This window comes from Athene noctua, chromosome 8 (genome assembly GCF_965140245.1).
Source record: "Athene noctua chromosome 8, bAthNoc1.hap1.1, whole genome shotgun sequence".
Lineage (NCBI taxonomy): Eukaryota > Metazoa > Chordata > Aves > Strigiformes > Strigidae > Athene > Athene noctua.
Window position 1 is genome coordinate 16,058,227 of NC_134044.1, and position 23,197 is coordinate 16,081,423.

The 23,197-nt window shown below is 40.7% G+C and overlaps 1 protein-coding gene across 6 annotated transcripts in view; it reads left to right on the forward strand.

Annotated features, from left to right (window-relative positions):
• Nucleotides 1–2,891: 2,891 nt before the first annotated feature.
• Nucleotides 2,892–23,197, forward strand: part of LOC141963435 (putative cation-transporting ATPase 13A4) — a 44,018-nt gene continuing 23,712 nt past the window's right edge. For 5 of the 6 annotated variants that reach the window (XM_074912797.1, XM_074912799.1, XM_074912798.1 and 2 more), the window contains exons 1-12: nucleotides 2,892–3,023; nucleotides 10,468–10,641; nucleotides 11,315–11,446; nucleotides 13,403–13,540; nucleotides 15,744–15,814; nucleotides 15,921–16,001; nucleotides 16,868–16,937; nucleotides 17,743–17,877; nucleotides 18,293–18,365; nucleotides 19,013–19,144; nucleotides 20,330–20,500; nucleotides 20,940–21,097. In XM_074912797.1, the coding sequence (XP_074768898.1) occupies nucleotides 2,961–3,023; nucleotides 10,468–10,641; nucleotides 11,315–11,446; nucleotides 13,403–13,540; nucleotides 15,744–15,814; nucleotides 15,921–16,001; nucleotides 16,868–16,937; nucleotides 17,743–17,877; nucleotides 18,293–18,365; nucleotides 19,013–19,144; nucleotides 20,330–20,500; nucleotides 20,940–21,097 (1,398 nt within the window). In that variant the 5' untranslated portion in view covers nucleotides 2,892–2,960. The remainder of the gene's footprint in view (nucleotides 3,024–10,467; nucleotides 10,642–11,314; nucleotides 11,447–13,402; nucleotides 13,541–15,743; nucleotides 15,815–15,920; nucleotides 16,002–16,867; nucleotides 16,938–17,742; nucleotides 17,878–18,292; nucleotides 18,366–19,012; nucleotides 19,145–20,329; nucleotides 20,501–20,939; nucleotides 21,098–23,197) is intronic. The other variant, XM_074912800.1, reaches the window with a different exon arrangement.

Consider the following 23,197-nt stretch of genomic DNA (forward strand, 5'->3'; position numbering starts at 1 on the left):
TCTAGTTCTGTCATTTCAGAGAGGTGCATGCCTCACCTGTCCATACAGACCACCGGCGTTGGAGTGTTCACCTGGCACTGCCAGTGCTTGCTAACATTAAAAGTTCTCCCTCGTGCCCACTTCGAATCTTTCTTGCAGCAAGTTAACTGTATCCACACTGGACACGGAGAATATTTTTTTCTCCATTTGTGTTCAAAAACTGTCGTCATCACTCCTCTCAGTCTTTTTTTCTTTAGATTAAACAACTCAAAGTCCATCTTCCATGTTTTCTGACTCCTTTGTCATTCTCTGTGCCGTCCTGTGGACTGTCACCAGTTGGTTCACAGCTTCCTTTCTGTAATATGCCCCGAACTGGGTATTGTGCTGAGCTAAAGAGATTTGGGGTGTTTTTTAGGTCAGGCTTCTGTTTATACAGTGGGATTTTTCAAAGAAAATAAATTGCACAAGGATCACATAATCCATACATGTATTTTTCAGGACTGAGAAGTAGGGCTGAGGTGAGGCACGTTTTGTGTCTTGCTTACTTGCTTTTAGATTTATTTATTTCCAATTTTAAGGGACTATATTTTAAATCTTACCTTTACTTTTGTATTTTAACTTTTCCAGTTATTTTTTTGATTTGTATTTTTTTAGGCAAATTTACAAGCAACTATAAACTAATATGTAATTCTTACTTTGAACAGTAGAGGGCATCATATAACTAAAGCTTCTACGATAGGACGCTTTAGAGGTGCTTTCTCCAGGGGAAAGTGAACGTGCTTGAGAAAATGAACAAATTCCACCATCCTCATTGCTTCTGGATTAGCAGATTTTGCTGGAATATTATGACAGGTTGCCAAACTATGGAAATGATGAATGTTTTACACCTTTAATATGTTTTGTTGTTGTTGTTTTCAGTTGTGAAGATATAAATCTCCCTTATAAGGGTGTTCTGTAGGAGCAGAAATTGTCAATGGGAGCTGGACTAAGCCAAGTGAATAAGTTGGAAGAACTTTGATTCTTCCCTGGAGACCCAGGTTTGATGGAATACTCTGTATGCAGCTCATCTCTCTTCTCTGTGAAAGGGCAGCCAAGGACCTACTGCACCCTAGTCTTCTACAGACACTAGAAAGAGCAAGGCTGACATTTGGGGAAGCAGCAAAAGCTGACCAGGCAGAAAATGCATGTGTGGCACTCCTGTTTTCCACCCGTGGCACCTCCCAAAATAATGAGTCATTTCCCAAAATCATCAGCCTGCTTTGGAAAAGGTACCTTTGCAGCTGTTTCCTGTCTTTTATAGCTTCTAGATAGCAATGCTCAGTTTTTCCATATAATCAAGTTTATCAGAAATGGACTTTGCTGCATTATTTCTTTTTAATTTTTAATTGAAAATTGTGACTCTCATGTAATAACTGGAGTTCTTGTTGCTGGATCTCAGAAGAACAACCTAAAAAGTTGAGAGGCTCAAAGCTAGCTTCAGAGTTGCAGTAGGGGGAAGGAAGGGGTAACACTGAAGCTGAGGTATGGAGAGCACCTTGTTCTCCCTTGATCTTGTCACAGCAAATCACCCTTAGCACAACTTAGTACAGTTACATCCTTTTCTGTCCAGCCTCTGTTATGGATTCCTTTGAAAGTGTGCTAGGTATCAAGACCAAACAACTTGGCTCCAAAGCAATCTGCTCATCACCAGCATTTTACATACCTGTCCCTGTGCTGTGCATACATGCACACTTGGTTTTCACGTCTGTGCCTGGCTCACATTATTAGCAATGGACAACTTTTATTGTATTAATGGACCTAGCTCCCTCATTTTCTCTTCTTTGTTCCCTCCATCTCTCCCATTTCAGTTTTTCTGAGCCTGCTCACTACAGGATAGACAGTGATCTTTCCTGGTGCTTGAGATGTCTGGGATTTGTACAAGTCCATGCCATGTGTAAGTAAAATGCTAATGAATAGGAACTAACTTGTCACCTCTTGATTTGTGTCAGTCACCCTAGAAATAATTTTTATTTTCCTTAACATATTTGCTGGAAGAACAGGTTTGCCTTTCCTGACCTCATTCCTGAAATATTTGGTGTGTTAACTTCTAAAAAAGTAGCAAAGGACAAGGAAATAGTAATGAGAATGAAAATGAATCACAAGACTAATAAACAAATGCAGTCTGACAGTATCAAATAAAGGTGATAAAACCCTCAGTGCTGTTTTTTATGCCAGCTTCCTTTTGGCCCCAATTTTAAGGGCAGAGACATTTGTATCCAGCTCACTGACATCAGTGAGGAACTCCAGTTTCCCCCAGAAGTGAGTTCAGTGATGTTTCCCAAAGCTGTATGGTGAGGTCAGAAGACGTTCTGTGATGATATTCTTAATAATGGATAAAAATACTCGTCGCACATCCTACTGGATCCTGATATGCAGTCAGTGCATAAATCCACCAGCACAAATTAAGGCCCCTGTTTACAATGCCAGAGCTTGAATTTTTCTCTAAGGCATATGTGGGGATCACAGCTGGACACTTAGTTCAGGCTCGTTGCTAAGAGTGTTAACAACAGCAATGCCTATTTTCCTTCTCATTTGGACACACTCCTGGTCTCCAGTGATTCTGTAGTCTGTTGAAGAAAAAATATTCCCCTCTTTCCCTCCCCTGAAAGTTACATGCCAACAGCGCTTGCTCGCACCTATCCAAGTTATGACCCGGAATCATATTGTGTCAAACACTTCTGAGATCAAACTTTTTCTTTCTTGCAGTGTCTTTGAGTGAATTTTGCATGTACCCTTGCAGTCGCAAAACTCACAGAATGAAGGGAGGAGGGATGAATGTTACCTGCTAACCCCACAGAGAGGGAGGAGCTCTGTTCTTCAAACATCAGCAGAGTTATAAGGAAGGTGTGTACTTAGAGCACTTCCTCAATGTGGAAGTTCAGGCACACAACGCTGGAGACCTATCCTGAGGGTGCTCTAGAACATCTCCACAGGATCATTTCATGGGGGAAAATCCTGCTAAGAACCATTATGCACAGCTTAACCAGGGAGAAGAGAATGAGATGGTGAGTCGTATCTCTGTCTAGGTCTTTCTCAACTAGAATCAGTAGATGGCACATATTCTGCAATAAAATGCTACAGTCTGTAATTTAGTTATGGATGGTGAGGGTGTTCCCATAGCAGAAACATACAGTTAGAAAGGAATGTAAATTTTTTTAGCAGAAAGACAATAAAGCTGTATGTGTCCACTGTATTTAATTGGTTATCCCCTCCAACAAAGGATGGCTCAACAGATTATTGATGTGGCATTATAAATTTAGGTGGAGGTGGTCTTATATGAGCTTGAGGGATGGGCCGGAGTGGTGTTCCTAACTGTTTGACAGCTGAATGTCTAGGGTCACCTCCAGTAAGATGAGGATTGGGAACCTTGGCTTTCTCTGGAACATAAAACCACATGTTATGTTTGCATAAATTATTTTCAAATGCAGTCTGTTGAATTGACAAGCCTATTCCAGCCTGAGCGTTTGTATAAAGCTGGATTTTTAAATACAGATCTACCATATTTCTTTCCAGAGTTTCCCAGGGAGGAGTATGCATTCTGTAACATGTGGAAATAAGTCCTACGTTTACATGAAATATCTGATCTACATGGTACTTCTCTTGAATAGTAAGCACAATTGTAGTACATTCAGTGCTTCTTAGCTTCTTTGGCATTACTGTGTGTTAGAGATCAGCTAGTCGTCACATATGCATTCTGTCCGTCTTAACAGATTCTGCTGGAGATGTCAGACCCATGATGCAGCTGTGCAGCAACAATTGTCATGCATGTCTGGTAGATGAAGTGCTTCTCAAAATTCCCATGCTACAGAGCCACTGTAGCTCTGCTATGAGTGTGTGTATGATTTCTGGGTGTACAACAGCCTCAGCAAAGCTCGTGAGACACAGTCACTTACAAGCTGACATGACTGTTCACTTCCAGGAATCTTGGAGAAATCTTCAAAATCTACTCACTGAGAATTCTGGTTTAGTGAAAAAGATACTAGATCGTGAAAAAACACGGACATTTGTTATCCTGAGATATAATGTAGATTTTCAGACAGCTCTCTGCTATCCAGGGTACAGGAGATGTCATATTTTGCGTAATGTAAACCTGGGCAATCTGAGATGTGCTGGAGAATGTAGCACAGAGTCATCCGACAGCATGAACTGAGTGCTGCAGAAGCACAAGGCACTGGCTCTGAGGGTGGGGACTAATTAGCTCAGTGCAATGCAGAACCCAACTGGCTCTGCCACCAGGTTACTAAACCTGCTCGCAGCACCCCGCTCCTGGCTCTAGCCCTGGTGCTGATGTGCCACTGCTCCCCAGCTCCAAGCGGCTGCTGATTTTGTGTCTGTGCTCCACCCTGCCGCTGTCCTTCTAGGACCATAAACACCCTGTCATTCTCACCCCACTGCTGGCACTGTCACTAGCAATGCCAGAACTGAGCCTGAGTTAATTAGGTTTAAGTGGACTGTTTGGTGCTGTGTAGAGCCATGCTATTGCACCTTGCAGGTCCAATTCCAGCTGTGCACTACGAGGACACCCAAGCTGTGCTCACATGGAGCCAGCTATCCCAGTAATGTTGTTGTTTCTCACCAGTTCATACTAAGCACATGTACTGTCAGTCCAGTGCTTGGGGATCTGCACTCTGAATCTGAGGTTTTCCATGCACGGTTGGTGTGTGTGCACAGCGTTGAGTCAATCTGCACTGTGAATCCAGGGTGTTTAGCAGTTGCCATTCTCTCTATGCCTGAAATGAGCATGAGTAGTGCTCATTCACCTGGGATTCCCAAATGAAAATCACAGAAAAAAGTTTGATAGTTGAGTAGTAGGTGCAATTAAAACCATAATCAAATTGTGTTAGGTTTAGCAGGTATGTGTCTTTGTTACATATGTGTAAGAGAGAGAGAAAAAAGTTGAGTATGAGAGAGAGGAAGATATCTGTGAAGGTGTCTGAGGTACTGTAAGAGGACAAGTTAAAAAACAATGTGTCTAGAAAGAGAGAATAGCTAGTGTGCATATTTATGTGAAAGAGAAAAAGAAAGTAATATGTACGTGAGATAAGTTGTGAAGAAAGAGACAAAGGTTGTCTTTAAGCAGAGGAGAGAAGGAAAGTACATGGGGTAAAAGAGATTATGTGCAGACATTCTTTCTTTGTTAAAATTGTATATTTTAAATTATTGGACATGCAATGCTTTCCTGTGTTGAACAAGCTGTACATTTTGCTGAGGAAAGTTGGGGAGCTCTATTGAGAAGAAATACTTTTAAGTTTTCTTCAGTGTTTCCATTTCTTGGTACAGCTGAGATGCTAGATAGTATTGTATTTAAATGAGTAATCACTCTGATTAGGAAATCTACCCTGTATGTCCTTGTGTACATCTTTGGGATTACTTTATGTGTCTGGAGCACATTTGCTTGAGCAAGAGTTCACTCTGCTGGTACCCAGCTAAAACTTAGCAATGGGTATTCAGGGCGTGAGATACTACCTCTCTCTCTTTATAACCATTGGTAGTACTGGAAAGATCTCGGTAGTATGAGAGTCCTCTGGACAGAGCAGCTTGCCTCAGAGAGGGCTAATAGGTGTGGTGACAGGAAAGGATTTGTTTTTGGAATTAGCTGCTTGTTATTTGTTTTTCCTTCCCTTCAGAAAGATCTGCTTGAAGGTGTTTTTGAGAAGTAATTGTTGGTGGAACAGGAAGAGGGAGGAAAAATGCAGCTTTATACCCTCTGCCAATTTGATGCTCCTCTCTGTACAGCTTGGTAATAATAATTCCTTTGCCCAAACCCTAAAGTGCATAGCGTAAGTCTTGCACTGCAAAAGATAGTGATAGACTTTGACAGGCTGCTGCTTCAGGAGGGATTTGCCAGAAGCCTGTCTTAAGCAGGTGTTCCCTAGTTGTATATGTCTGAAGGAAGGGGACAACTGCAGTCAATCAGCTGGTGAACCCCAGTTTGCTGCTGCATATTGGCAGCTGTCTGCCTCCTTTGGGATGCCTAAATTCTGAAGGGAATCTTATCCAGGAGTTTTATATTCTTTGAGTTTGAAAAATTTAACTCTTAAAATTAAGATAGAATCTGAAAGGCATAACCTTGTTCCTAATGGAACGATAGTGAATGTTGCTACTGGCTTGAGAGGGAGCAGAAACAAACCTCTGATGAAACAGGTTCTGGTTGGTAAGAATGAGATTCAGTTATTAAATTCCTTGTGAATCTTAACCAGTCTTTCAAGTCTAATCCTATTATCTGTTGTTATAGCAACAGATTGTTCGTAATAGGGTACTTGGTGATTGGGTTGCCAGAAATATGATAGTTCGCAACCACTGTTTAGCTGGTAGCTACAGACCTTGTTTTCACCAAAGAAAAGGGTGGCTGAATTTGTTTGACTTTAGCATTTAAATTCTGCTGTGCAGATGACCTGGCAGTTACAAGCAATTTTTCTTTTAAACATAAGTAACAAAGACTTGCTGGAGACTGGAGTGGTAAGCCCTTGAATGCTGGCTTTGTATGACTGTAAAAGCAACTAAGAATCTTTCTTGGAATAAGCACATTTTCTGCCAACTGGGCAGGTCTGGCAGCTTTTTCTGTCCAATAATCCATGGCCCCTCCCCAGACCCTTCACTCACAAATTAAACCATTTTGGTTTAGTCACTCTTCTGACTGTTGGGAGTCTCAAGAGAAAGGGAATGTTACCAGATGAGGAAACAAAGTTTTACAATACGCTACAATTTATTAAAAATTATCTACAGAGATTAGATGAGCCCTGCATACAGCCTCTTTTGTAGATAACACTACCTCCTGTGCGATAATGAAAAGCCCTTTGGAGTCTTACAGATAGCTAATCTTAGATTTGTTTTCCACCATCACTTAGTCTGGTGCCCTCAAGAACCCAGGTTATTTGGCTGTGTAATGTTATATTTGTCAGATGCACACACTGAGCCCCAAAAACCTGTTCTCACAGTAGAAATGTTGTCAAGGTGCAAATCTGTATTCATCAGACCCATCTTCAAAGAAGCATGTCTGTGTCAGCACAACCTCTTTGTGCAATGAAATACAACCCAGCAAAAGTTGTTCTTTAACAACATAAAACCAACCTGACAGACATGTTCCTACTGGTGACATCAACATCAGGATTTCTGCTAGCCCTGGAATTATTGTTTGCTATAGTGGACATGCATTTGCTTGGAGATCTTTGTAGTATAGGCCTAGTGAATCCTGAATAAGCTTGAAGAATTTCCAAACCCTAATTACTGTAAGGCATTCACGTGGCTAGAGAAACCTGCATCATGTGTGTTCCTGTTTCCCCCTTCTTCATGCACTTGTGGATACCTCTGTTGTGGGTCTAATAATCACCTTTGTTTTTTGAGAAGATAACGGCTTTGAGAATTCTTCTAAAGAATTCCACTGTTGACTTATCTGGCAAGTGAGAAGTGTTTGTACTAATACTTTTTTTCTTTCAACAAGGAGTTATTTACATACTAAATGTTTTTTTATGAATGCAGCATTCATTGCTATAGTCCTTCCAGCTGAAGGCTCAGGGTCAGGAAAAACACTTCAACCCAACAGAACATTTTATTCTGAAGTTAAGTATTGAAAAGTTCCAGCCCAGGGAATTTTGGCACAAGTTACGTTTGGAGCTCAGCCTGTTTCCCTGCCTAGCTTTACTTCTGAATTTTGTGGCCCAGGTAACCTGCTCCAGACATTTCCAAACCATGGGAAATGCTTTGCTTTGGCTTTACATTCCTGCAGGGACATCCAGATTCAAAACAGCTGTTAACATCTGATATTTATTCTTTCCCAGCTTAGTCCTTGTAGAGCTCCTGAACACCTACATTCTGAAATGTCACATTCATCAAGACGCAAACCAACGAACCTGAAACCAACACCTGTGTTCATAGGGCAGAATGTGCTCTGGGTCAGAACAGCTCAAGGGTATCTATCTCAGGAAAGTCCCTTGTGAGAAGCAGCAGGATCCAGCAGACAGCACAGTAGATGTCTTAAGAGCATGCCTTTTTTTCCAGTTTGAGCTGCTTTCCTTGTCTTCCTCTCTCCTAGTTTTCAAGGTGAGGAATACTGATGCATGCTTGGTTTTGGGAAGCATTCTTGAGATCTAAGGAATCAAACCATTCTTTGAGAGGATACTATTCTGGAAAACAAAGGCCTAGAAACATATGCAGGCATAGGAAGACTCAGATACATATTTTGATCTATAGGTGTGTGGTTTCCTAGGCAGAGAAAGACAGAGTTTGCTCTAGCTCTGTGGTTATGTTGTTGTATCAGGCTTGGGGAATCATTCAGTATTTCAGCAGAGAAGAACACTGCCAACAGAAGATGATCCCAAATGACTGCCAATCACATGCTGAATGCCCACCCTCTCCTTTCTTAACTGCATTAACTACAGCCTTATTGACTTCTCAGACTTTGGGTGTAAGGCACAAAAGCTGGAAATTAAAGGAATGATTGACTGGCAGAGGCAAGATGCACATGTTAGCAATCTCATTCTTTCCCACCCTGATATTCACACCCATCCCAATTTGAAAATATTATTCCAGTTATTCCGGGTCCAGCCATTTACTGGAGGAAGTCTGAAGGCACGTTCTTTTAACAGTTCTTCCCTTGGGCATCTCTGTGTCCTTGGGAGTTCCTTTGCCTTGCTGACAAGCTGTAATGTCTGGATCCAAACATCTGGATCGTGCTAGTAAGCCATCGCTGTGAACAGTAAGTTCACATCATTCTATGTACTATTCTGTTGGTGCTGACACTAATTTTGTAATCTTTTTGTTAAGGATACAACTGGACAGAGATGAATGGAGAGCCCTTTACCTGTTTATCGGAGCATGTGAATATTAATAGCACATGACTGCTAACACCAACTACCTTCTAGCAACCTTCCCTATCTGCTGTCCTCCATGAGCTTCCTTCTATCTGCTGCAGAGTTGCCTTATTCACTTGGGCTGCTCAGAGATTATATAAGCCTTTGAAAATGCTGAGTGTGTGTAGCTCAAGGTGGTATAACCAGGTCCTGTGCAATGCAGGCCACTTCCCTGTGTAGTTTACCACACTTTTTCCCCACAGTTGCCAATTTCTTCCCTTTAGAAACCCCGTGGAGATTACCTAGGAAGATAGAGTCTGTCTTCTGGAGAATGACATAGAGCAGGTAGGCTGAGGCAGCATGTGGAACCACTGGGTAGGGCCTGCGTTTCACATAACAAGCAAAGACACCAGCACAGAACTGGGAATTATGCATTACTCATCCTTCCAATTACATTGTCTTTTCTTCTCACCTTATGAATGGATCTTGCAATATCCATGGCTGTGGATATCTGATCTTCAGAAGCAGATTGCACAAATGCTAGGAAGAAAGAAATTGAGGAATCTTAACCCTTATGTTAGCAAATTCTCCTGGTCACTCAATGTAATTGCAGCCATGCAATCTCCTATCTTAGATCAAGGCTGGGTCTCCTCTATAAATTCACTGTATATGTTTCATTTCACCTTTACCAAGCCCCTCCTAGCACTACTGAGGGGGAATTTGGCTGTGGTACCAAGACCCAGCAGCTTTTAAACTGTAATGCTGACAGTCATCCCTTTGAAGTTTTGGGCAAGTCACCTTGCCTCACTGTAACAATTTCCCCAGCTTTAAAAATGGAATAATAATACCTACTCATACAGCTACAGTGAGTAGCTTCCTTTGGACCTCTGAACATCTAAAGCACGTGTTAATTGTTCTTACTAATAGTTATTATTATTTTGGGATGTTAGGATGGCACATTGGCAAGGTCCAAAATCCCATACGGAGCTATGAAGGAAGATGGTAACAGTCCTGCAAAGGCTGTGTCTGTGCTGAGTTGTGCAAGGCAGCTCCAGCTGGTGCAGCCACACAGTGTCATTTGGTACCATACAGAGACACTAGCTGAGTCTCTAAAGTGTAGGTGCATTAATGCAGACTCACTGCTATGGCAGGACAGCAGTAGTGCTTCTGGTTCTGAGGGAGGCACTGTCCCAGCTGCTGCAGTGTCTGCACCACTCTCCATCCCCTAGTGCAGATGTACTCAAGTTCTTCAGCTGCCTCCAGAGACCTTAAAAAGCTGACCAGGCAAATCTGTGTTCCTGACCTGGGTCCTAAAGTTTAGGGTCTCTGTATTTTGATACCATTCCAACCTATGCACGTGCGTAACAGTGTCTCATGCTGAGTTTCACAACTATATAAATCTATTTTAGAGGTTTGGTCAGACTACAGCAATCCAGATTTTGTGAAGGTGGATGAAAACTGCTGTGGAACATGCAAAATTTTTTTTCTGCTCTTGTTTAGGACACATAAAGAAGCCACATACAAGTTCTATGACTTGTTTATTCACAGTTCCATACCAAAAAGTACCTATGGGAGGGCAGTGGATGATAGGAAAGTGTAGTATTTCAGGTGTTTCTTTAAGAGAAATAGTAATGATTTTTCCTTTGTCTTTGCTGTACAGGAGATATTTGGCTACAAAACCCAAGGCTGGCGAAGGGTCTTTTGCACTGCTGGATACATCTTGTCCTGTGGGGCTCTGCTGCTGCTCTTTTACTGGAAGCCAGAGTGGGATGTGTGGGCAAACTGCATCCGCTGCAGTTTGGAAGAAGCAGACGTTGTTCTGCTTAGAACAACAGTAGGTGCCTACTTTAATCTTTAAATTAGTCCCTAGTATGTAGTTAATTGGAAGATGATTTAATCGGAAAGAATCTAGTTAGCTGAAATGTCTTACATAGCTGATTTCCTGTAATAATATCTTATGCTTACCATTATTGATCTAAAGAACTCTCTAGTATTCCACAAATTATGTGTAAAATGATGATTGGAATGGAGGGCAACTGCTGATCAGACAACAAGCTGAAAGAAATTGGGGTGAAAAAACCAGTAATATCTGTGGTTTCAAGACTGTGTTATTTGCTCTCAGACCTTTCTCCTCCCTTCCATCATCCCTGTGCTTTTTACACTGCAAATCTGTGCTCCATATTCTAAAGCATCTGTTTGATTGGCAGTGTCCAGTACATGCTTTTTCCCTCACTTAGCTGTCCTGGGCAAGCTGCCCCTCTCTGCCAAAATTTAGCCAGTGAGCCAAACCAAAGATTTATCTAGCTCCGTCCCCAGCAGTGTCCAACAGTGCATGGTGAGGGGTCAGTATAAGCAAGAGGACAAGCTTAGACTGCTTTCTTGTTTGTATGTTTCCATTTTCCATCAGCCCTTCCCCATGTCCAGTAAGCCTGCAATCCTGCAGTTAATGCTTTCAGGGTTGTTATGTTTTGCTTGTAGTTTCCTAATACAGATTTCTATCTGTTGAGGACTGTACTGAACCTCTGCAACGTACACAAATCCTGATTTTATTTCATGGAAGCTACTGGAACACTAAAAGAAGCAAACTGAGACTTGGCTCTGAATCCCAGCTGAGCCTGAATTATCCAGGAGCTGGCAGGGTTGGTTTACTTTCAGAAGTTTGATTTGTTCTGCTTCAAAGATTCCTGAACAATGGTGTTTGCAAAACGTGCAATTGCAAAATGGATCACTCACTACTACTGTATTTGAGCTGCCTTCTTAAATGAGCAGATCAGCATGCAGTTAAAATCTTGGGTTTTGAAAATCACAAATCTGCCTGTTGAATATTCTATATTGAAACAATCTGCATCCTAATAGGCTGGGGGTATGTTGTTTTGTTTTGTTTTGTTTTGTTTTTTAATAAAGAAGCATATTAGGTTTAATCTCCCTTTTTAATCTTTAGTTCAGTTTGAATTTTTAATTACGTATTCTTGTGTTTCATTTTAAATGGATTTGCCATGCCAAACACTTTTCAGATAAACAAGTTTTCAAATGATCTTTTATGTAATTAAACAAGAATTGAATCATATTGTACATTCTTGTTATCAGGAAGCTCTCTCAAAGAATCCTCTGGGCATTTGACTATTTCAGATTTCCTTTGTGGTTCTTTGTATTAAAATGGCAGTTTTGTTTTTTTCCCTACATTCTGATTATGTCAGTTCTCAAACGTGATGGCTGTTGCTAATGAGGATACAAGTAATCCCATCAGCTTGATCCTTGGAATTCTCTTTTGCTTCACATAAAACCTTAATTCATAATTCATCATCATCTCTGCAATTGCAATATAAGAGTCTGTTAACTCACTTTTGTTATTGGATTTTGACTCACTTTAGTTCAAATAATGAGCACCTGTGTTATTCACTGCTTCCCATCTCAATCTGTATCACAACATCTACTAATTCTGAAATTTGAATTAAAGATAAATATCAGAAAATAAATGTTACTCTACTAAAAATACCCATTTAAGAAGAAAAGTGCAGAAATAAATAATCATAGAATGGCTTGGGTTGGAAGGGACCTTAAAGATCATCTAGTTCCAGCCCTCCTGCCATGGGATAGGGACAGCTTCCACTAGATCAGATCGCTCAAAGCCCCATCCCGCCTAGCCTTGAACGCTTCCAGAGAGGCAGCCCCAACTTCTCTGGGCAACCTGTTCCAAATATAAGATATTATATATATGTGTATAAATAATATATGTATATAAATATAATGTAAATATAAACATTACTAAAGTTCTTTTTTGAACACTTGAATTATTCAAAAGGACTCATATTTGGTACAGAATATTTTTTTTTCTGTTGTCATTTCCAAATGAAGTTTAATAACTGTGCTTTCAGAACCTGGGTGGCTGAGGTAATCAGGTTTTTCCATCTGCCAAACTGCTTGCACATTGAGTATGATATATAAGTCAGTCTCATAGTTGGCTTTAATGCATGTGGTTCAGTGTTCAGGACTGAAACTTGACATGTGGGTACCTATTACAGTAGTTGCTCTAATCTCTAAGACCGTACTACCAACACTCGTTATTAGGCAGTTCTGATGTTGAACTTATTTTATAAAAAAAATAGCAAGATCATGAACTCAGTTTATGGGTCTAAGGTACTATAAGAGAGTCATGGTGCTAACACACTTGTTCCAATGAAGTGTTAACACAGGAATGACTGTGAAAAGGTATTGGCACTAAACATCCATTTTGCAATACAGAGCTATGTTCCTTTTGATCTTCCCTTTACAGTATGGTCACTGCATCTCAGATTGTCCTGTACTGTTTGCCTATCCTAGATCATGACCTGAGTGTTCACATTCCATTCCTTATCAGCCAATCATCAGACCTGTGGTCAGTAAATTATTTACATTTTGACAGGACCATGGTTCTGCTCCCATTCTGCTGATTTATCTATCAGTCACAGGTGCTTGAAGGCCCCTGTTCATTAGTTCTTTAAAAAAGCTGGAACAATGCTCTGGAAAGATCTACTGTAATCATTCACTCCAAGGTGGTAGTGTGTTTGATCTGATTCTGAGGGAAATTGTAACAGTGCTCTTTTATATTAATTTAGGATGAATTTCGGATTTATTCTCGTAAGAATGTGTCATGGATCTCTGTGTCTGCACTTATCAAAAGCAGATCGGATTATCCAGCCACTGCTGAGGAAGACTCAGTCTTCAGCAAAGCCATAATGAAGCCAAGTTTGCAAGTAAGTAAAGTATTCCATGCTGCAAATCTCAGCCACGCTTCGTGGACTGGAAGCGAGCTGTGAAACATATCCACTAAGAAACTTGCAGCTTGATGAACACAGTGAGCTGTGGAAAAACAAGCTAGAGATTTTGGAGAACTTTAATCACCTCTGTAAAAATCCTCTCTTACTCGGAGGTGAGTTATGAAAAAAGAATCCTCATTACTCTTGAGAAAAGACCCATATTATAAGTAGGAGAGCTTCAAGACACTGGAGTTGGCAGTGAAGAATCAGAATTTGAAATCAAAACCTCATTCCTAGCATAGGAATCCAGGAGTTTAGGGGTGGCTGTATGACTGAAGGGAAGCCATGAGGAACCAAGCATCACAGCTCCCACAATTAACATGAAAACATGGATGAGTGCAGCTTGAGGGGGAATAGAACAGAAAAGTGCCTAGGCAGAGCTGCATCAGTATTTCCAGAAATGTTTCATCAAGGAGGGTCTGAAACACATTTTGCTTTCTTGCCTTTGTATGCACTAACTTGTGCTTTAAAGTACATTTGCTGGAATCAGGTCTTGCACTGTTGACTATTGCTGCAGAAATGTGTCCTGGTCTCTGCTGGTTCCATAGCTTTGAGGTCCCAGTGAGACACCAGGGAGAAGGTAAAACATTAATTGATCCAAGCAGATCACAAGGTCCCATATGAGTTGAGTAAATATAATTGCCTCCATTTTAGGACAAGTACCAGACAGTTCAGTTACATGTCTTGCTTAGCATTACACATTAAATTGGTGTGAACAATAGGAATGCAATGGTACATTTGCTAATATCTGGCTCTTGATTATAGATGCTAGATCACTGCACTGGACAACCCACAAAAGAGCTATTTTCACTTCCAGGAAATAGGTTTCTAACTTGTTAGCATCTATTTTTATACCTACAGCAATTTTAGTAGATATTTTCATTATAAACCTATCTGTAGCTGAGCAAAGCTGTTGCTATTACTGCTGTTTTGTGTGGTCATATATTAATGTACATAAGAAAGTTTAGTGCCAGCTAGTTTAATCAACTGGCACAGTATGAAAGTGAAGACTGATTTGTAACATTCTTCAGAGGATTGAATTAGTAACATGAAAAAAGCCCAATATATCCTCAAATAATAGGCCCTTTGAACACCACTTTTCTATCAGTCAAAACATCTAGACAGAAAAGAACAGATTTCAAAGCAGCAAAGAGCAAACAGTTTAATCCTTCATAGAAATTTAAAAGCCCCTACTTATAAGCCAATTATAAAACCTTTTTGCCATTTAAGCTACCTAAGTCCACAGAGTAATGTGCCCAAGAGCTGTCCAAAGACCTGTTCTGGCAGCAAGTTGAGTCACTCATCTCCCACTCCAGTTTTTAGCATTGCAAATGCTGCAGGTCCTATTGCATGAAATCCTAACTACAGACCTCTTGTTAGTTAATGACTGTGGTTATAGCTCCGTTTTGAGTCAGTGTATGAGTCGAGTATAGATTTCATTGGCCTATAATAATGCTTATTGCGCTCGGTAGGGAGAGTTCTCTAGAGCTGATTTCTTTATTACTTACATGTATAGGTGTATAGACTTGCCTTCTTCCAGCTGATATGAAGCACCATTATCTCTAATAGACTTTGTTATTGTTGCGCAGGACAGGACAGACTCCTTTTGCAAGTTATAAATGGCAGCGTGTGTTCCTAATGGATAACTGCTCTGCAAGGGCTTAGAATTAGCAGTGACTCAGGAAGTATCCTGGGGTGGCCTTTCTTGTCTGTTAGCATATCTGTTAAGCTGAAGGTTTGCACCAGGCCTGCAAACTGCTCAAAGTCAGACAGAAGGTGAGGGAGTTGTTGACTGAACACAGGCTATAACAACTGCGTGCATACCCTTCATTCTGTGAAATGAAAGTGAGGACTGTATTCCTTACTTCACAAAATGGGGAGAGAAGAATGCTGCTTTGTACTTGCTTGACCTAAAGATCTGTTAAACTTACTGAAACCTACACTGGGGTTGGGATTTCACTCTATAATGTAACTAGAGAGTTATATATGCAATCCTATCTTCTCTCCCTCCCTGCCCAGCATATAATTTGCTTTATTTGTGCTTGACCCCAGTGAAGATGCCTAGCTGAGATCTGTGAGCAGACCTGGGAGTATTTTTGTTTGCTGTGTTGCATATAGTTGTCCCTGTTTTGTTTTGCAGGTAAAAAGTATCCAAGTACAAAAAATCCGCTATGTCTGGAATATCTATGCAAAACAGTTCCAGAAGGTTGGGTGAGTTCAATGTGTGAGTTCAATGTGAGACTGGTTACACAAGTCTGAGGAAGTCAACCTTCTTTGTGAATAATGTTCTAAGGAAAACACTCTCTTTATATTTTAGAGCCCTAGAAGACCACCACACTTGCTCAGCTATACATGCCAAATTTGGTTCTGGTCTCACCTGCAATGAACAGAATGTCAGGTACACATTTTAAAATACAAGTACTCAACATACAGATTTCAGAGAGATGTAAATGCACTGCTGTTAGTTCACTTTCCTTGAGGTTCTTGTGTATCCAGTAATATGCACATAATTTTAGATAAAATGGCCAGGCATGAAAAGTTGAATGAAAAGAGCTAGAGAATGTTGCGTATTCCGTGTAAAAGTTTTTGAAAAGTCTCAGTATTCATCACTGTTATTGCTCTCAATCAGGAAATAACTATGTTCTGTAGCTAACTCTAAGCAGTTTTTATTTAAGACAAAGTCTCCATGAGATGGTGCAGATAAGTTGTGTGTGTGCTTCTTCAGTGGAGCTCCATGTAGTTGTACTGAACTTCTAAATCAATTAGTTCTTGTATTTCAATTTATTCTCACAAACTACTGTATCATTAGACAATTTACAGAACAGGTATTCCTGCAACTGCTAAATAAAGAAATTATCTTCCGTTGATTTAATACTGAAAATTCAGCTCCTAACCTTAGGTCATGTTGACTCTTACATTCAAATCACCCTTAAGTTTATGCAAAATTATTTGTGTTTAGATCATTTAGTTTTAGGTGCAGAAATCCATTGTTTATGGTGCTTCAAAGGAATTTTCGTGTGATGGAAACGTTTGCTTAAAAGGCTGTGTTACACCTCTTGTCTAAGTAGATTTTACTGGTAGTCATCTTTTCTGACATAAGCACTGTAGGGGCATTTAATTTTTTATGTTTTCTTGGAGAAAGATCCTCACAGCCTTTAAACTGGGATTGATAAAAGCTCTTAGGACTATAGAAAGCTGCAGCTTCCTGAGTGAGGTACATTATCATTGTTTTATCTGTAAGTGATGTATCTTTATCCTATACAGGAGAGTCATATGTGGGCCAAACACTATTGATGTTCCAGTGATTCCTATATGGAAACTACTCATCAAAGAGGTTAAGCATTTCTGTTGCTTTTATTCTAGGCTACTTGGGGAGACAGAATGTGCATATAGAATATAATGGATTCTGTGTCTTAATTAGCTGCCCAGTACTCACTCATCAAGCACGGTCCTTTTTCAAATCCTGCTTAAAGCTGTTCCGTGAAATCTCCACAAATTCATTTATTCTCCATCCCCGTGCCTGTATGGCTGCTTGGCATTTGTCTGTATCAATGTCCTGGGAGCTCATTCAATTGGCCTTACAAGGAACAGTGAATCTTTACAAGCTGCACTGGAAATCAAACCTTCCCAGCAAAGGCTGTGTCTTAATCAGCAGAAATTAAGTGAACAGCAGTAGCTGGTTTATGCCTACAGATGCAGAGAGATCCAGCGAGCTCATGACTCTGGGCACAGCACCGTGCAAAGCACCAGTATCTTTTTCAGACACGAACTGGTTGTATGTGGCCTAAACAGAGTGTCTGTGAAGATAACACCTATGGTATGTGAGCTCCATCCTCACGGCACAACCTCTCACCTTTGTTACATTTCTTGTGAAGAAGCAAGCAAAACAAGGCTTGGGATTGAGCTATTCAGATCCCAAATAACATCCTATTGGTCCAGATTATTTAGCCCTTCTGTCAGATGGAGATTGTCCAATCTGATTAGATTGAAGCCACTGCTAACAAAATTAGAAAGGGGGTTGGGAGGCACAACACTTAATAGCTTTTATTCCGGCCCAATTCTAACAGGGTGGACTGGCTGGGTATACTGAAGCCATTTAAATGTAGCCAGCTCTTGAGTATTGCTCTCTCTCCAAACAGGTCTTAAATCCATTTTACGTGTTCCAGCTGTTCAGTGTGTGTCTGTGGTTTGCTGAAGATTACATGGAGTATGCCACTGCCATCATAGTCATGTCTCTCCTCTCAATTTTTTTGACTGTATATGATCTTAGACAGGTGAGACACCTCACCTTTTTCCACAAGGAGTATTTATTTCTAATGTCTGGGAGAGGCCAGGATGTTACAACATGCACACGTATAGTGCTGTGAGAGTTACTCAGAGGTTTAGTCTCGTGACACTGTGTAGTAGCAGGTGCTGTCCTCCTAGTCATTATAATCTCTGTGTGTTTCTCTACCCACATCCGCCCTTCCCCATTCCAGTGCTTCGCTTTGTAACCTTTTGTTACACCTTCTCCATAATTAGGGTGGGGAATTTCTTTCTCTGTATGATTGTATAGTTCCTGGCAGGGCCAGACCCCGGTTCATGAGGGCTCTCATAACCGCAAATAACAAAAGGGAATAATTGTTAGTGGATGAATTGCATCATGTAAGTAAGATGTAACACTTTTGTGTGTTCTCCTTTAATTTATAGCAATCGGTTAAACTGCACAGACTGGTTGAGTCTCATAACAACATCATGGTCACTGTCTGCAGAAAAAAGGAAGGTGACTCCTGTACACTTCTTTCTTCAATGTGTTTAATTTCTATAGCAATTTATATAAAACCCAAGAATGTATGGTATCAAATTCCTTCTAGAGCAGTTTTGTCTTCTGTCTCTCAGTTCAGTTAACTGGCTTCTGCAGATTGGGTTAATTTGACCTAGAATTATGTCGTGGCACATCAGTCATATTCATAACTCTTTGAGCACAGCCTTAGCAAAAATTTATCAGGAAAACTATGTCATTTTTCTTAAAGCAGTGCTGACATCCAACCACATAGTCATGAAATGGCTGTGAGTCTACATAATTGCTCCATGCAAAGTCTGTTCATTGCTATGGTATTTCAAGCACAATCCAAAAAGACAGAGTCAAACTAAGAAATGTAGATCCAAGCTTCTTCAGTTAGGTCAGTGTATTGGAACAATAACCATTGGTTGTGCTCCTGGGGAGATAAGAAGGAATTCTGCAGTTTGAACTGATGCCTAGGCTTTTCTAAATACTGGAGGTTGTATTCTTAGGTGCTGCTTATGGCCCTTTGTTTAACAGTCATTATAAAGAAGTAACAATATATTCAGCAGGTAGTTCCTTGTATTTTTTCCCTTACCACAAAGAAATATTTGTAGTACAAAATTTGCATTACATGTCACCTACAGGTTTCCGAGAGCTGGAATCACACCATCTTGTTCCTGGAGATATGCTGGTTCTGAAAGAGGGCAAAACCCTTTTGCCTTGTGATGCCATCCTGATCAGCGGGCAGTGCATTGTAAATGAAAGCATGCTGACAGGTACAGCTTATCCCTCCCAGATTTACCGTCAAAACATTATGATAGCCCTGTGGCTTCAGCCAGTGACAGAATATAGTGTTATCATTTATCACCCTTATTATGAGATAGTGTATAGCTAGCCTAGAAGGACATTCTTTCAGGTGTTTGCTGTATTAAAGACTGAACTGTAGTTAGCCTCAGCTTATCTCAATAGACAAGATGGACTTTAGGAAGAGCAGTTCATCCTTCCTTTCTGGGGTGTAGAATTTAGGAAAGGATCCTCTGATTAGAAAGGAAAGAGTTGACAGTGAAGAGGAGTGAACAGGACAGGAGAAGGAAGTGTAGATATGGAGCAAAGCTGTTCCCACAGAGGGCCGACAGCCAGCTCAGGCTGTAGGGGTTTCTCTCAGTCACTCTGAATGTCTCATCACTCCTCACTGCAACATCTTCAGCCTGTTGGAGTGTCTGTCTAGGCCTTCAGACACTTCGCTCCATGTTCCTGTGATAGCAGTGGAGGACACACCAGGTGGGAGAGTTCACTGCAAAGCAGGGTTTTTGGTGCAGGAGATGTTCACAGTTCTATTTCTTGTCTTTAAATTTGGTCTTGATCTGAATTGAACTGAAACCCAGTCCTGAAATTTCATGTAAATGAGAAGTTCCAGAAACCCCTTTAAGTTAGAAAGCTTCAGCTGTCAGAAAATATTTCTCCTTCTTCACTGTAGTATCTGCTCTGACATAAATAGGATATTTATCAGCTGTCAAGCATTGAGCTAAAGTGTCTCCTTTTTACTAGGAAGAGGAAATGGGGAATGTCATGTTTAATCTGCCCAAGGGAACAGTTAGTGACCTGCACGTGAAGTTCAAACTAGGTAATCAACTTGTGGCCATCCAGTGGAGTCATGCAAGTCTGTATATCTACAGTCAGAGTTTGGAACCCTTGGACTGCTTTCAGTTCTCAGAGTTAAACGAAGCTGTTGTACTGATGCAAAGGAGAGCTCCTCTCTTGCAGAGTCTGCTTGCAAGTCTTCAAACTCTTATTCACTCTGAAGATTTCACAATGTAAAAGTAGCATTTCTCTAAACTGGTTTCTCTAGTAAATACCTTTAATTTATCATCTAGATCTGTGGATACTGTACTTATTTGAAAGTCAGCAGGCTGATTTTAAGGTGTACTGCAGTTTTCCTCATCTGAGCTAATCTTCCCTAGGGGAAAGTATTCCAGTAACAAAGATTCACTTACCTCAAGCTGATAACTTCAAGCCCTGGAGAATGCACTGTGCAGAGGACTACAAAAAACACGTCCTATTCTGTGGAACGGAGGTCATACAGACCAAGGCAGATGACAGAGGAGTAGTGAAAGCTGTGGTGCTGCGGACTGGTCAGTCAACACTTCAGTTTGCTTTTCATTTCATGCTTTTTCTTACTGGAACAGTCGGACTTAATGTGCCTAGTCACATTAAGTTGAAGGCGTTAACCCAGATTCACAACAGTCTGATGAAGAATCAATATCCTGGACTGGGCTAAGCTATGATATTATGCATTGTTTCTGTTTGCTTGGCATAGCTTTTACAAAAAGCACTGGCATATGATTACAAGGAGGAATTTTGCTTTGCTTCTAAGACATTGAAAAAATCCTCCTCCTTAAGACAAAAATAACTTCTGTATTCCACAGAGTAGGTCGCATACACTGAAATGAAAGGTCTGGGCCTTCTTTTCTTAAGTTATAGAAATTATGAGTCATTTTAAAGCCCTCCTTTTTTTTAAGAGAACTTCTGTAAATGTTTTCCCCTTGGAATGATTTTAGTTTTTCTTTCCAGGTTTCAGTACAGCCAAAGGGGATCTGGTGAGGTCCATTCTCTACCCTAAACCCATGAACTTCAAGCTGTACAGAGATGCCCTTCGGTTCTTGATGTGTCTCATAGCATTTGCAGCCATTGGAATGATATATGCAGTGTGTGTGTTTGCAATTAGTGGGGTGAGTTTGTAAATGCAGGAGAAATGGTCACACCTAGTTTCAAGAGACTTGACGCTTGAGTGGCTTCATATACATTTATATATAAAAATATGGTCCTTGTCACTCTCCTTTTTGCCTTATTATATGAGGCCATTTTACAGTGTAATTGAATTTGTGACAAGCTCTCAAACATTCAGTTCCAAGGTGTTAAAACCCACTGTTTCCCAGCAGTCATTTCTTTGAGGTCTTAGCAAATCCTGTGCAAGCACTGCATGGCTTACCAGCAACCTTCTGTATGCTCACTGCCCCTGCTTGTATGTCGCCTGTGCTGTGCTTGTTGATACATGTAATTACCGATGCATATAATTAGCATAATGCTTTCTAGAGCTCTGAAAATGGGAGATTCCAAGACTTCAGCACTCTGAAAGTAGTTTTTACAGAGGTTTTGTGGCACTTTTTGTACATTCCTAGAAAAATCACAAGTGAGTCATGGGTTAAATGGGACACGGACTGATGTGTCATTGTGAAAAGAGAGCTTTCCAAAAACTTCAGTTTAGATCAAAGACCCATCTATCCCTGTCCACTGTCTGAGAGTAACTGGCATCAAATGCTTACAGAAACTGGTTAGGAAGTACTGCAAGTGTAGAACAATTTTTCTCTGGTATAGTCTTCTAATTTCCTGAAGAGAAAGGTTTAACTGTTCAGTAAGCTGTCTTTTGTATCTAGGTCATCTAGCTGTAATAGCCACTGAAAATCTCCCAGAGTGTTGTTTAATGTGTCTCTGAATTCATTTATTCCTTGGACTTGACAGCATCTGTGGCAATGATTCCCACAGTTTCATTATGTACTGTGTAAAAATGTTCTTAAAGCTGCTGTCTAAATCACTGAAGGCACTGTAGGTTTTTGTTTTAGAGAAGTAGCAAATAGCTGCTTTCTATTGGATGTTTCCTGTACTATTCATGATTTAGAGATCATTTGTCACCCTTTCAGACACCTTTCTTTCATGTTACAAAGCCCTGAACAGTACAGGTGTAAACACAGATCCCTGAAATTTACTGATGTTACAAAGAACTCCGTTTTCTTCTGCCCTTTTTTCATATATTTGTAGTCATTTGGTGGTAGGGGTGGGGGTGGAAGGGAGATAGCCTTCCCTTAGTTATCACTCAGTTTGATATCCTTGAGAGCTCTTGGGAAATAACTTTTGCAAAGCCAACTATCCTGTATCAGTTGAGTCACCCACATCTCTACTGTTTTTTTCCCAGAGCTCTCCAGGAAGTTTATGGGGTATTAATTCCCTCTGTGAAGATTGTGTTAGCTCTTCTCTAATGTGCCATATACATCAAGGGTCGATTAATTCTGTATTATAATTTTAATCAAGTTTCTCAGTGTAGAACTAAGACTTACTGTGTCAGGAAGGAGTAAATGCCAGCTGTTCACCAGGGGAAGGCAAGCCAGGAGTTGAGGGTGAGAAGAGCACAGGTAGTGCCCTCACCGACCAGGGCACAGTCACATGGTATCTGAACATGACAGGGAGAGCTGGGTGCTGGCAACAGCCCATCAGTAGTCCCAGGCAAGACAAAGTAGTAAATAATCCAGGCAGACCAGTCAGGAGCAGAAGGAGATGAGGACAAGAGACAAGGCTGCAACACATGTCTAAAGGTATCCATCCAGGAGGCAATGCTGGCGGCAGGTACACCTACAACATGGCTCAGACAGGGACTGAAGGCTCAGGCCTGAGCTTAAATGGAGCTCCTGAACCCATGAGCAGAGGGTGTGGGTGGACCCTGATTGCTTTAGAACTTCTTCAGAAACTCTGAAGAAATCATTTCATGCCTTGGTAATTATCTGCCAATGTAAGTCCAAGTCCTGAATTGCAAGGTTGACTCTGCAATTCTGCTTTTGAATAATTTTTCTCCTTTGGGATTCTGCAACCAGTTGGCTCAGAAAATTAGTTCCCCTCGAGATATCAAAGAAAGTGTGTTTAAGAATATATCCTGGTGTCTGCTTTGCAATTTTCCCCTTTTTTTTGTGTTTAACTTCCCCCTTATAATATGTAAAATACACGCTGATTTTATCACAGCAGCTGAAACTGTCTTGTCAGACTGGTGTAAGATTCAGTCA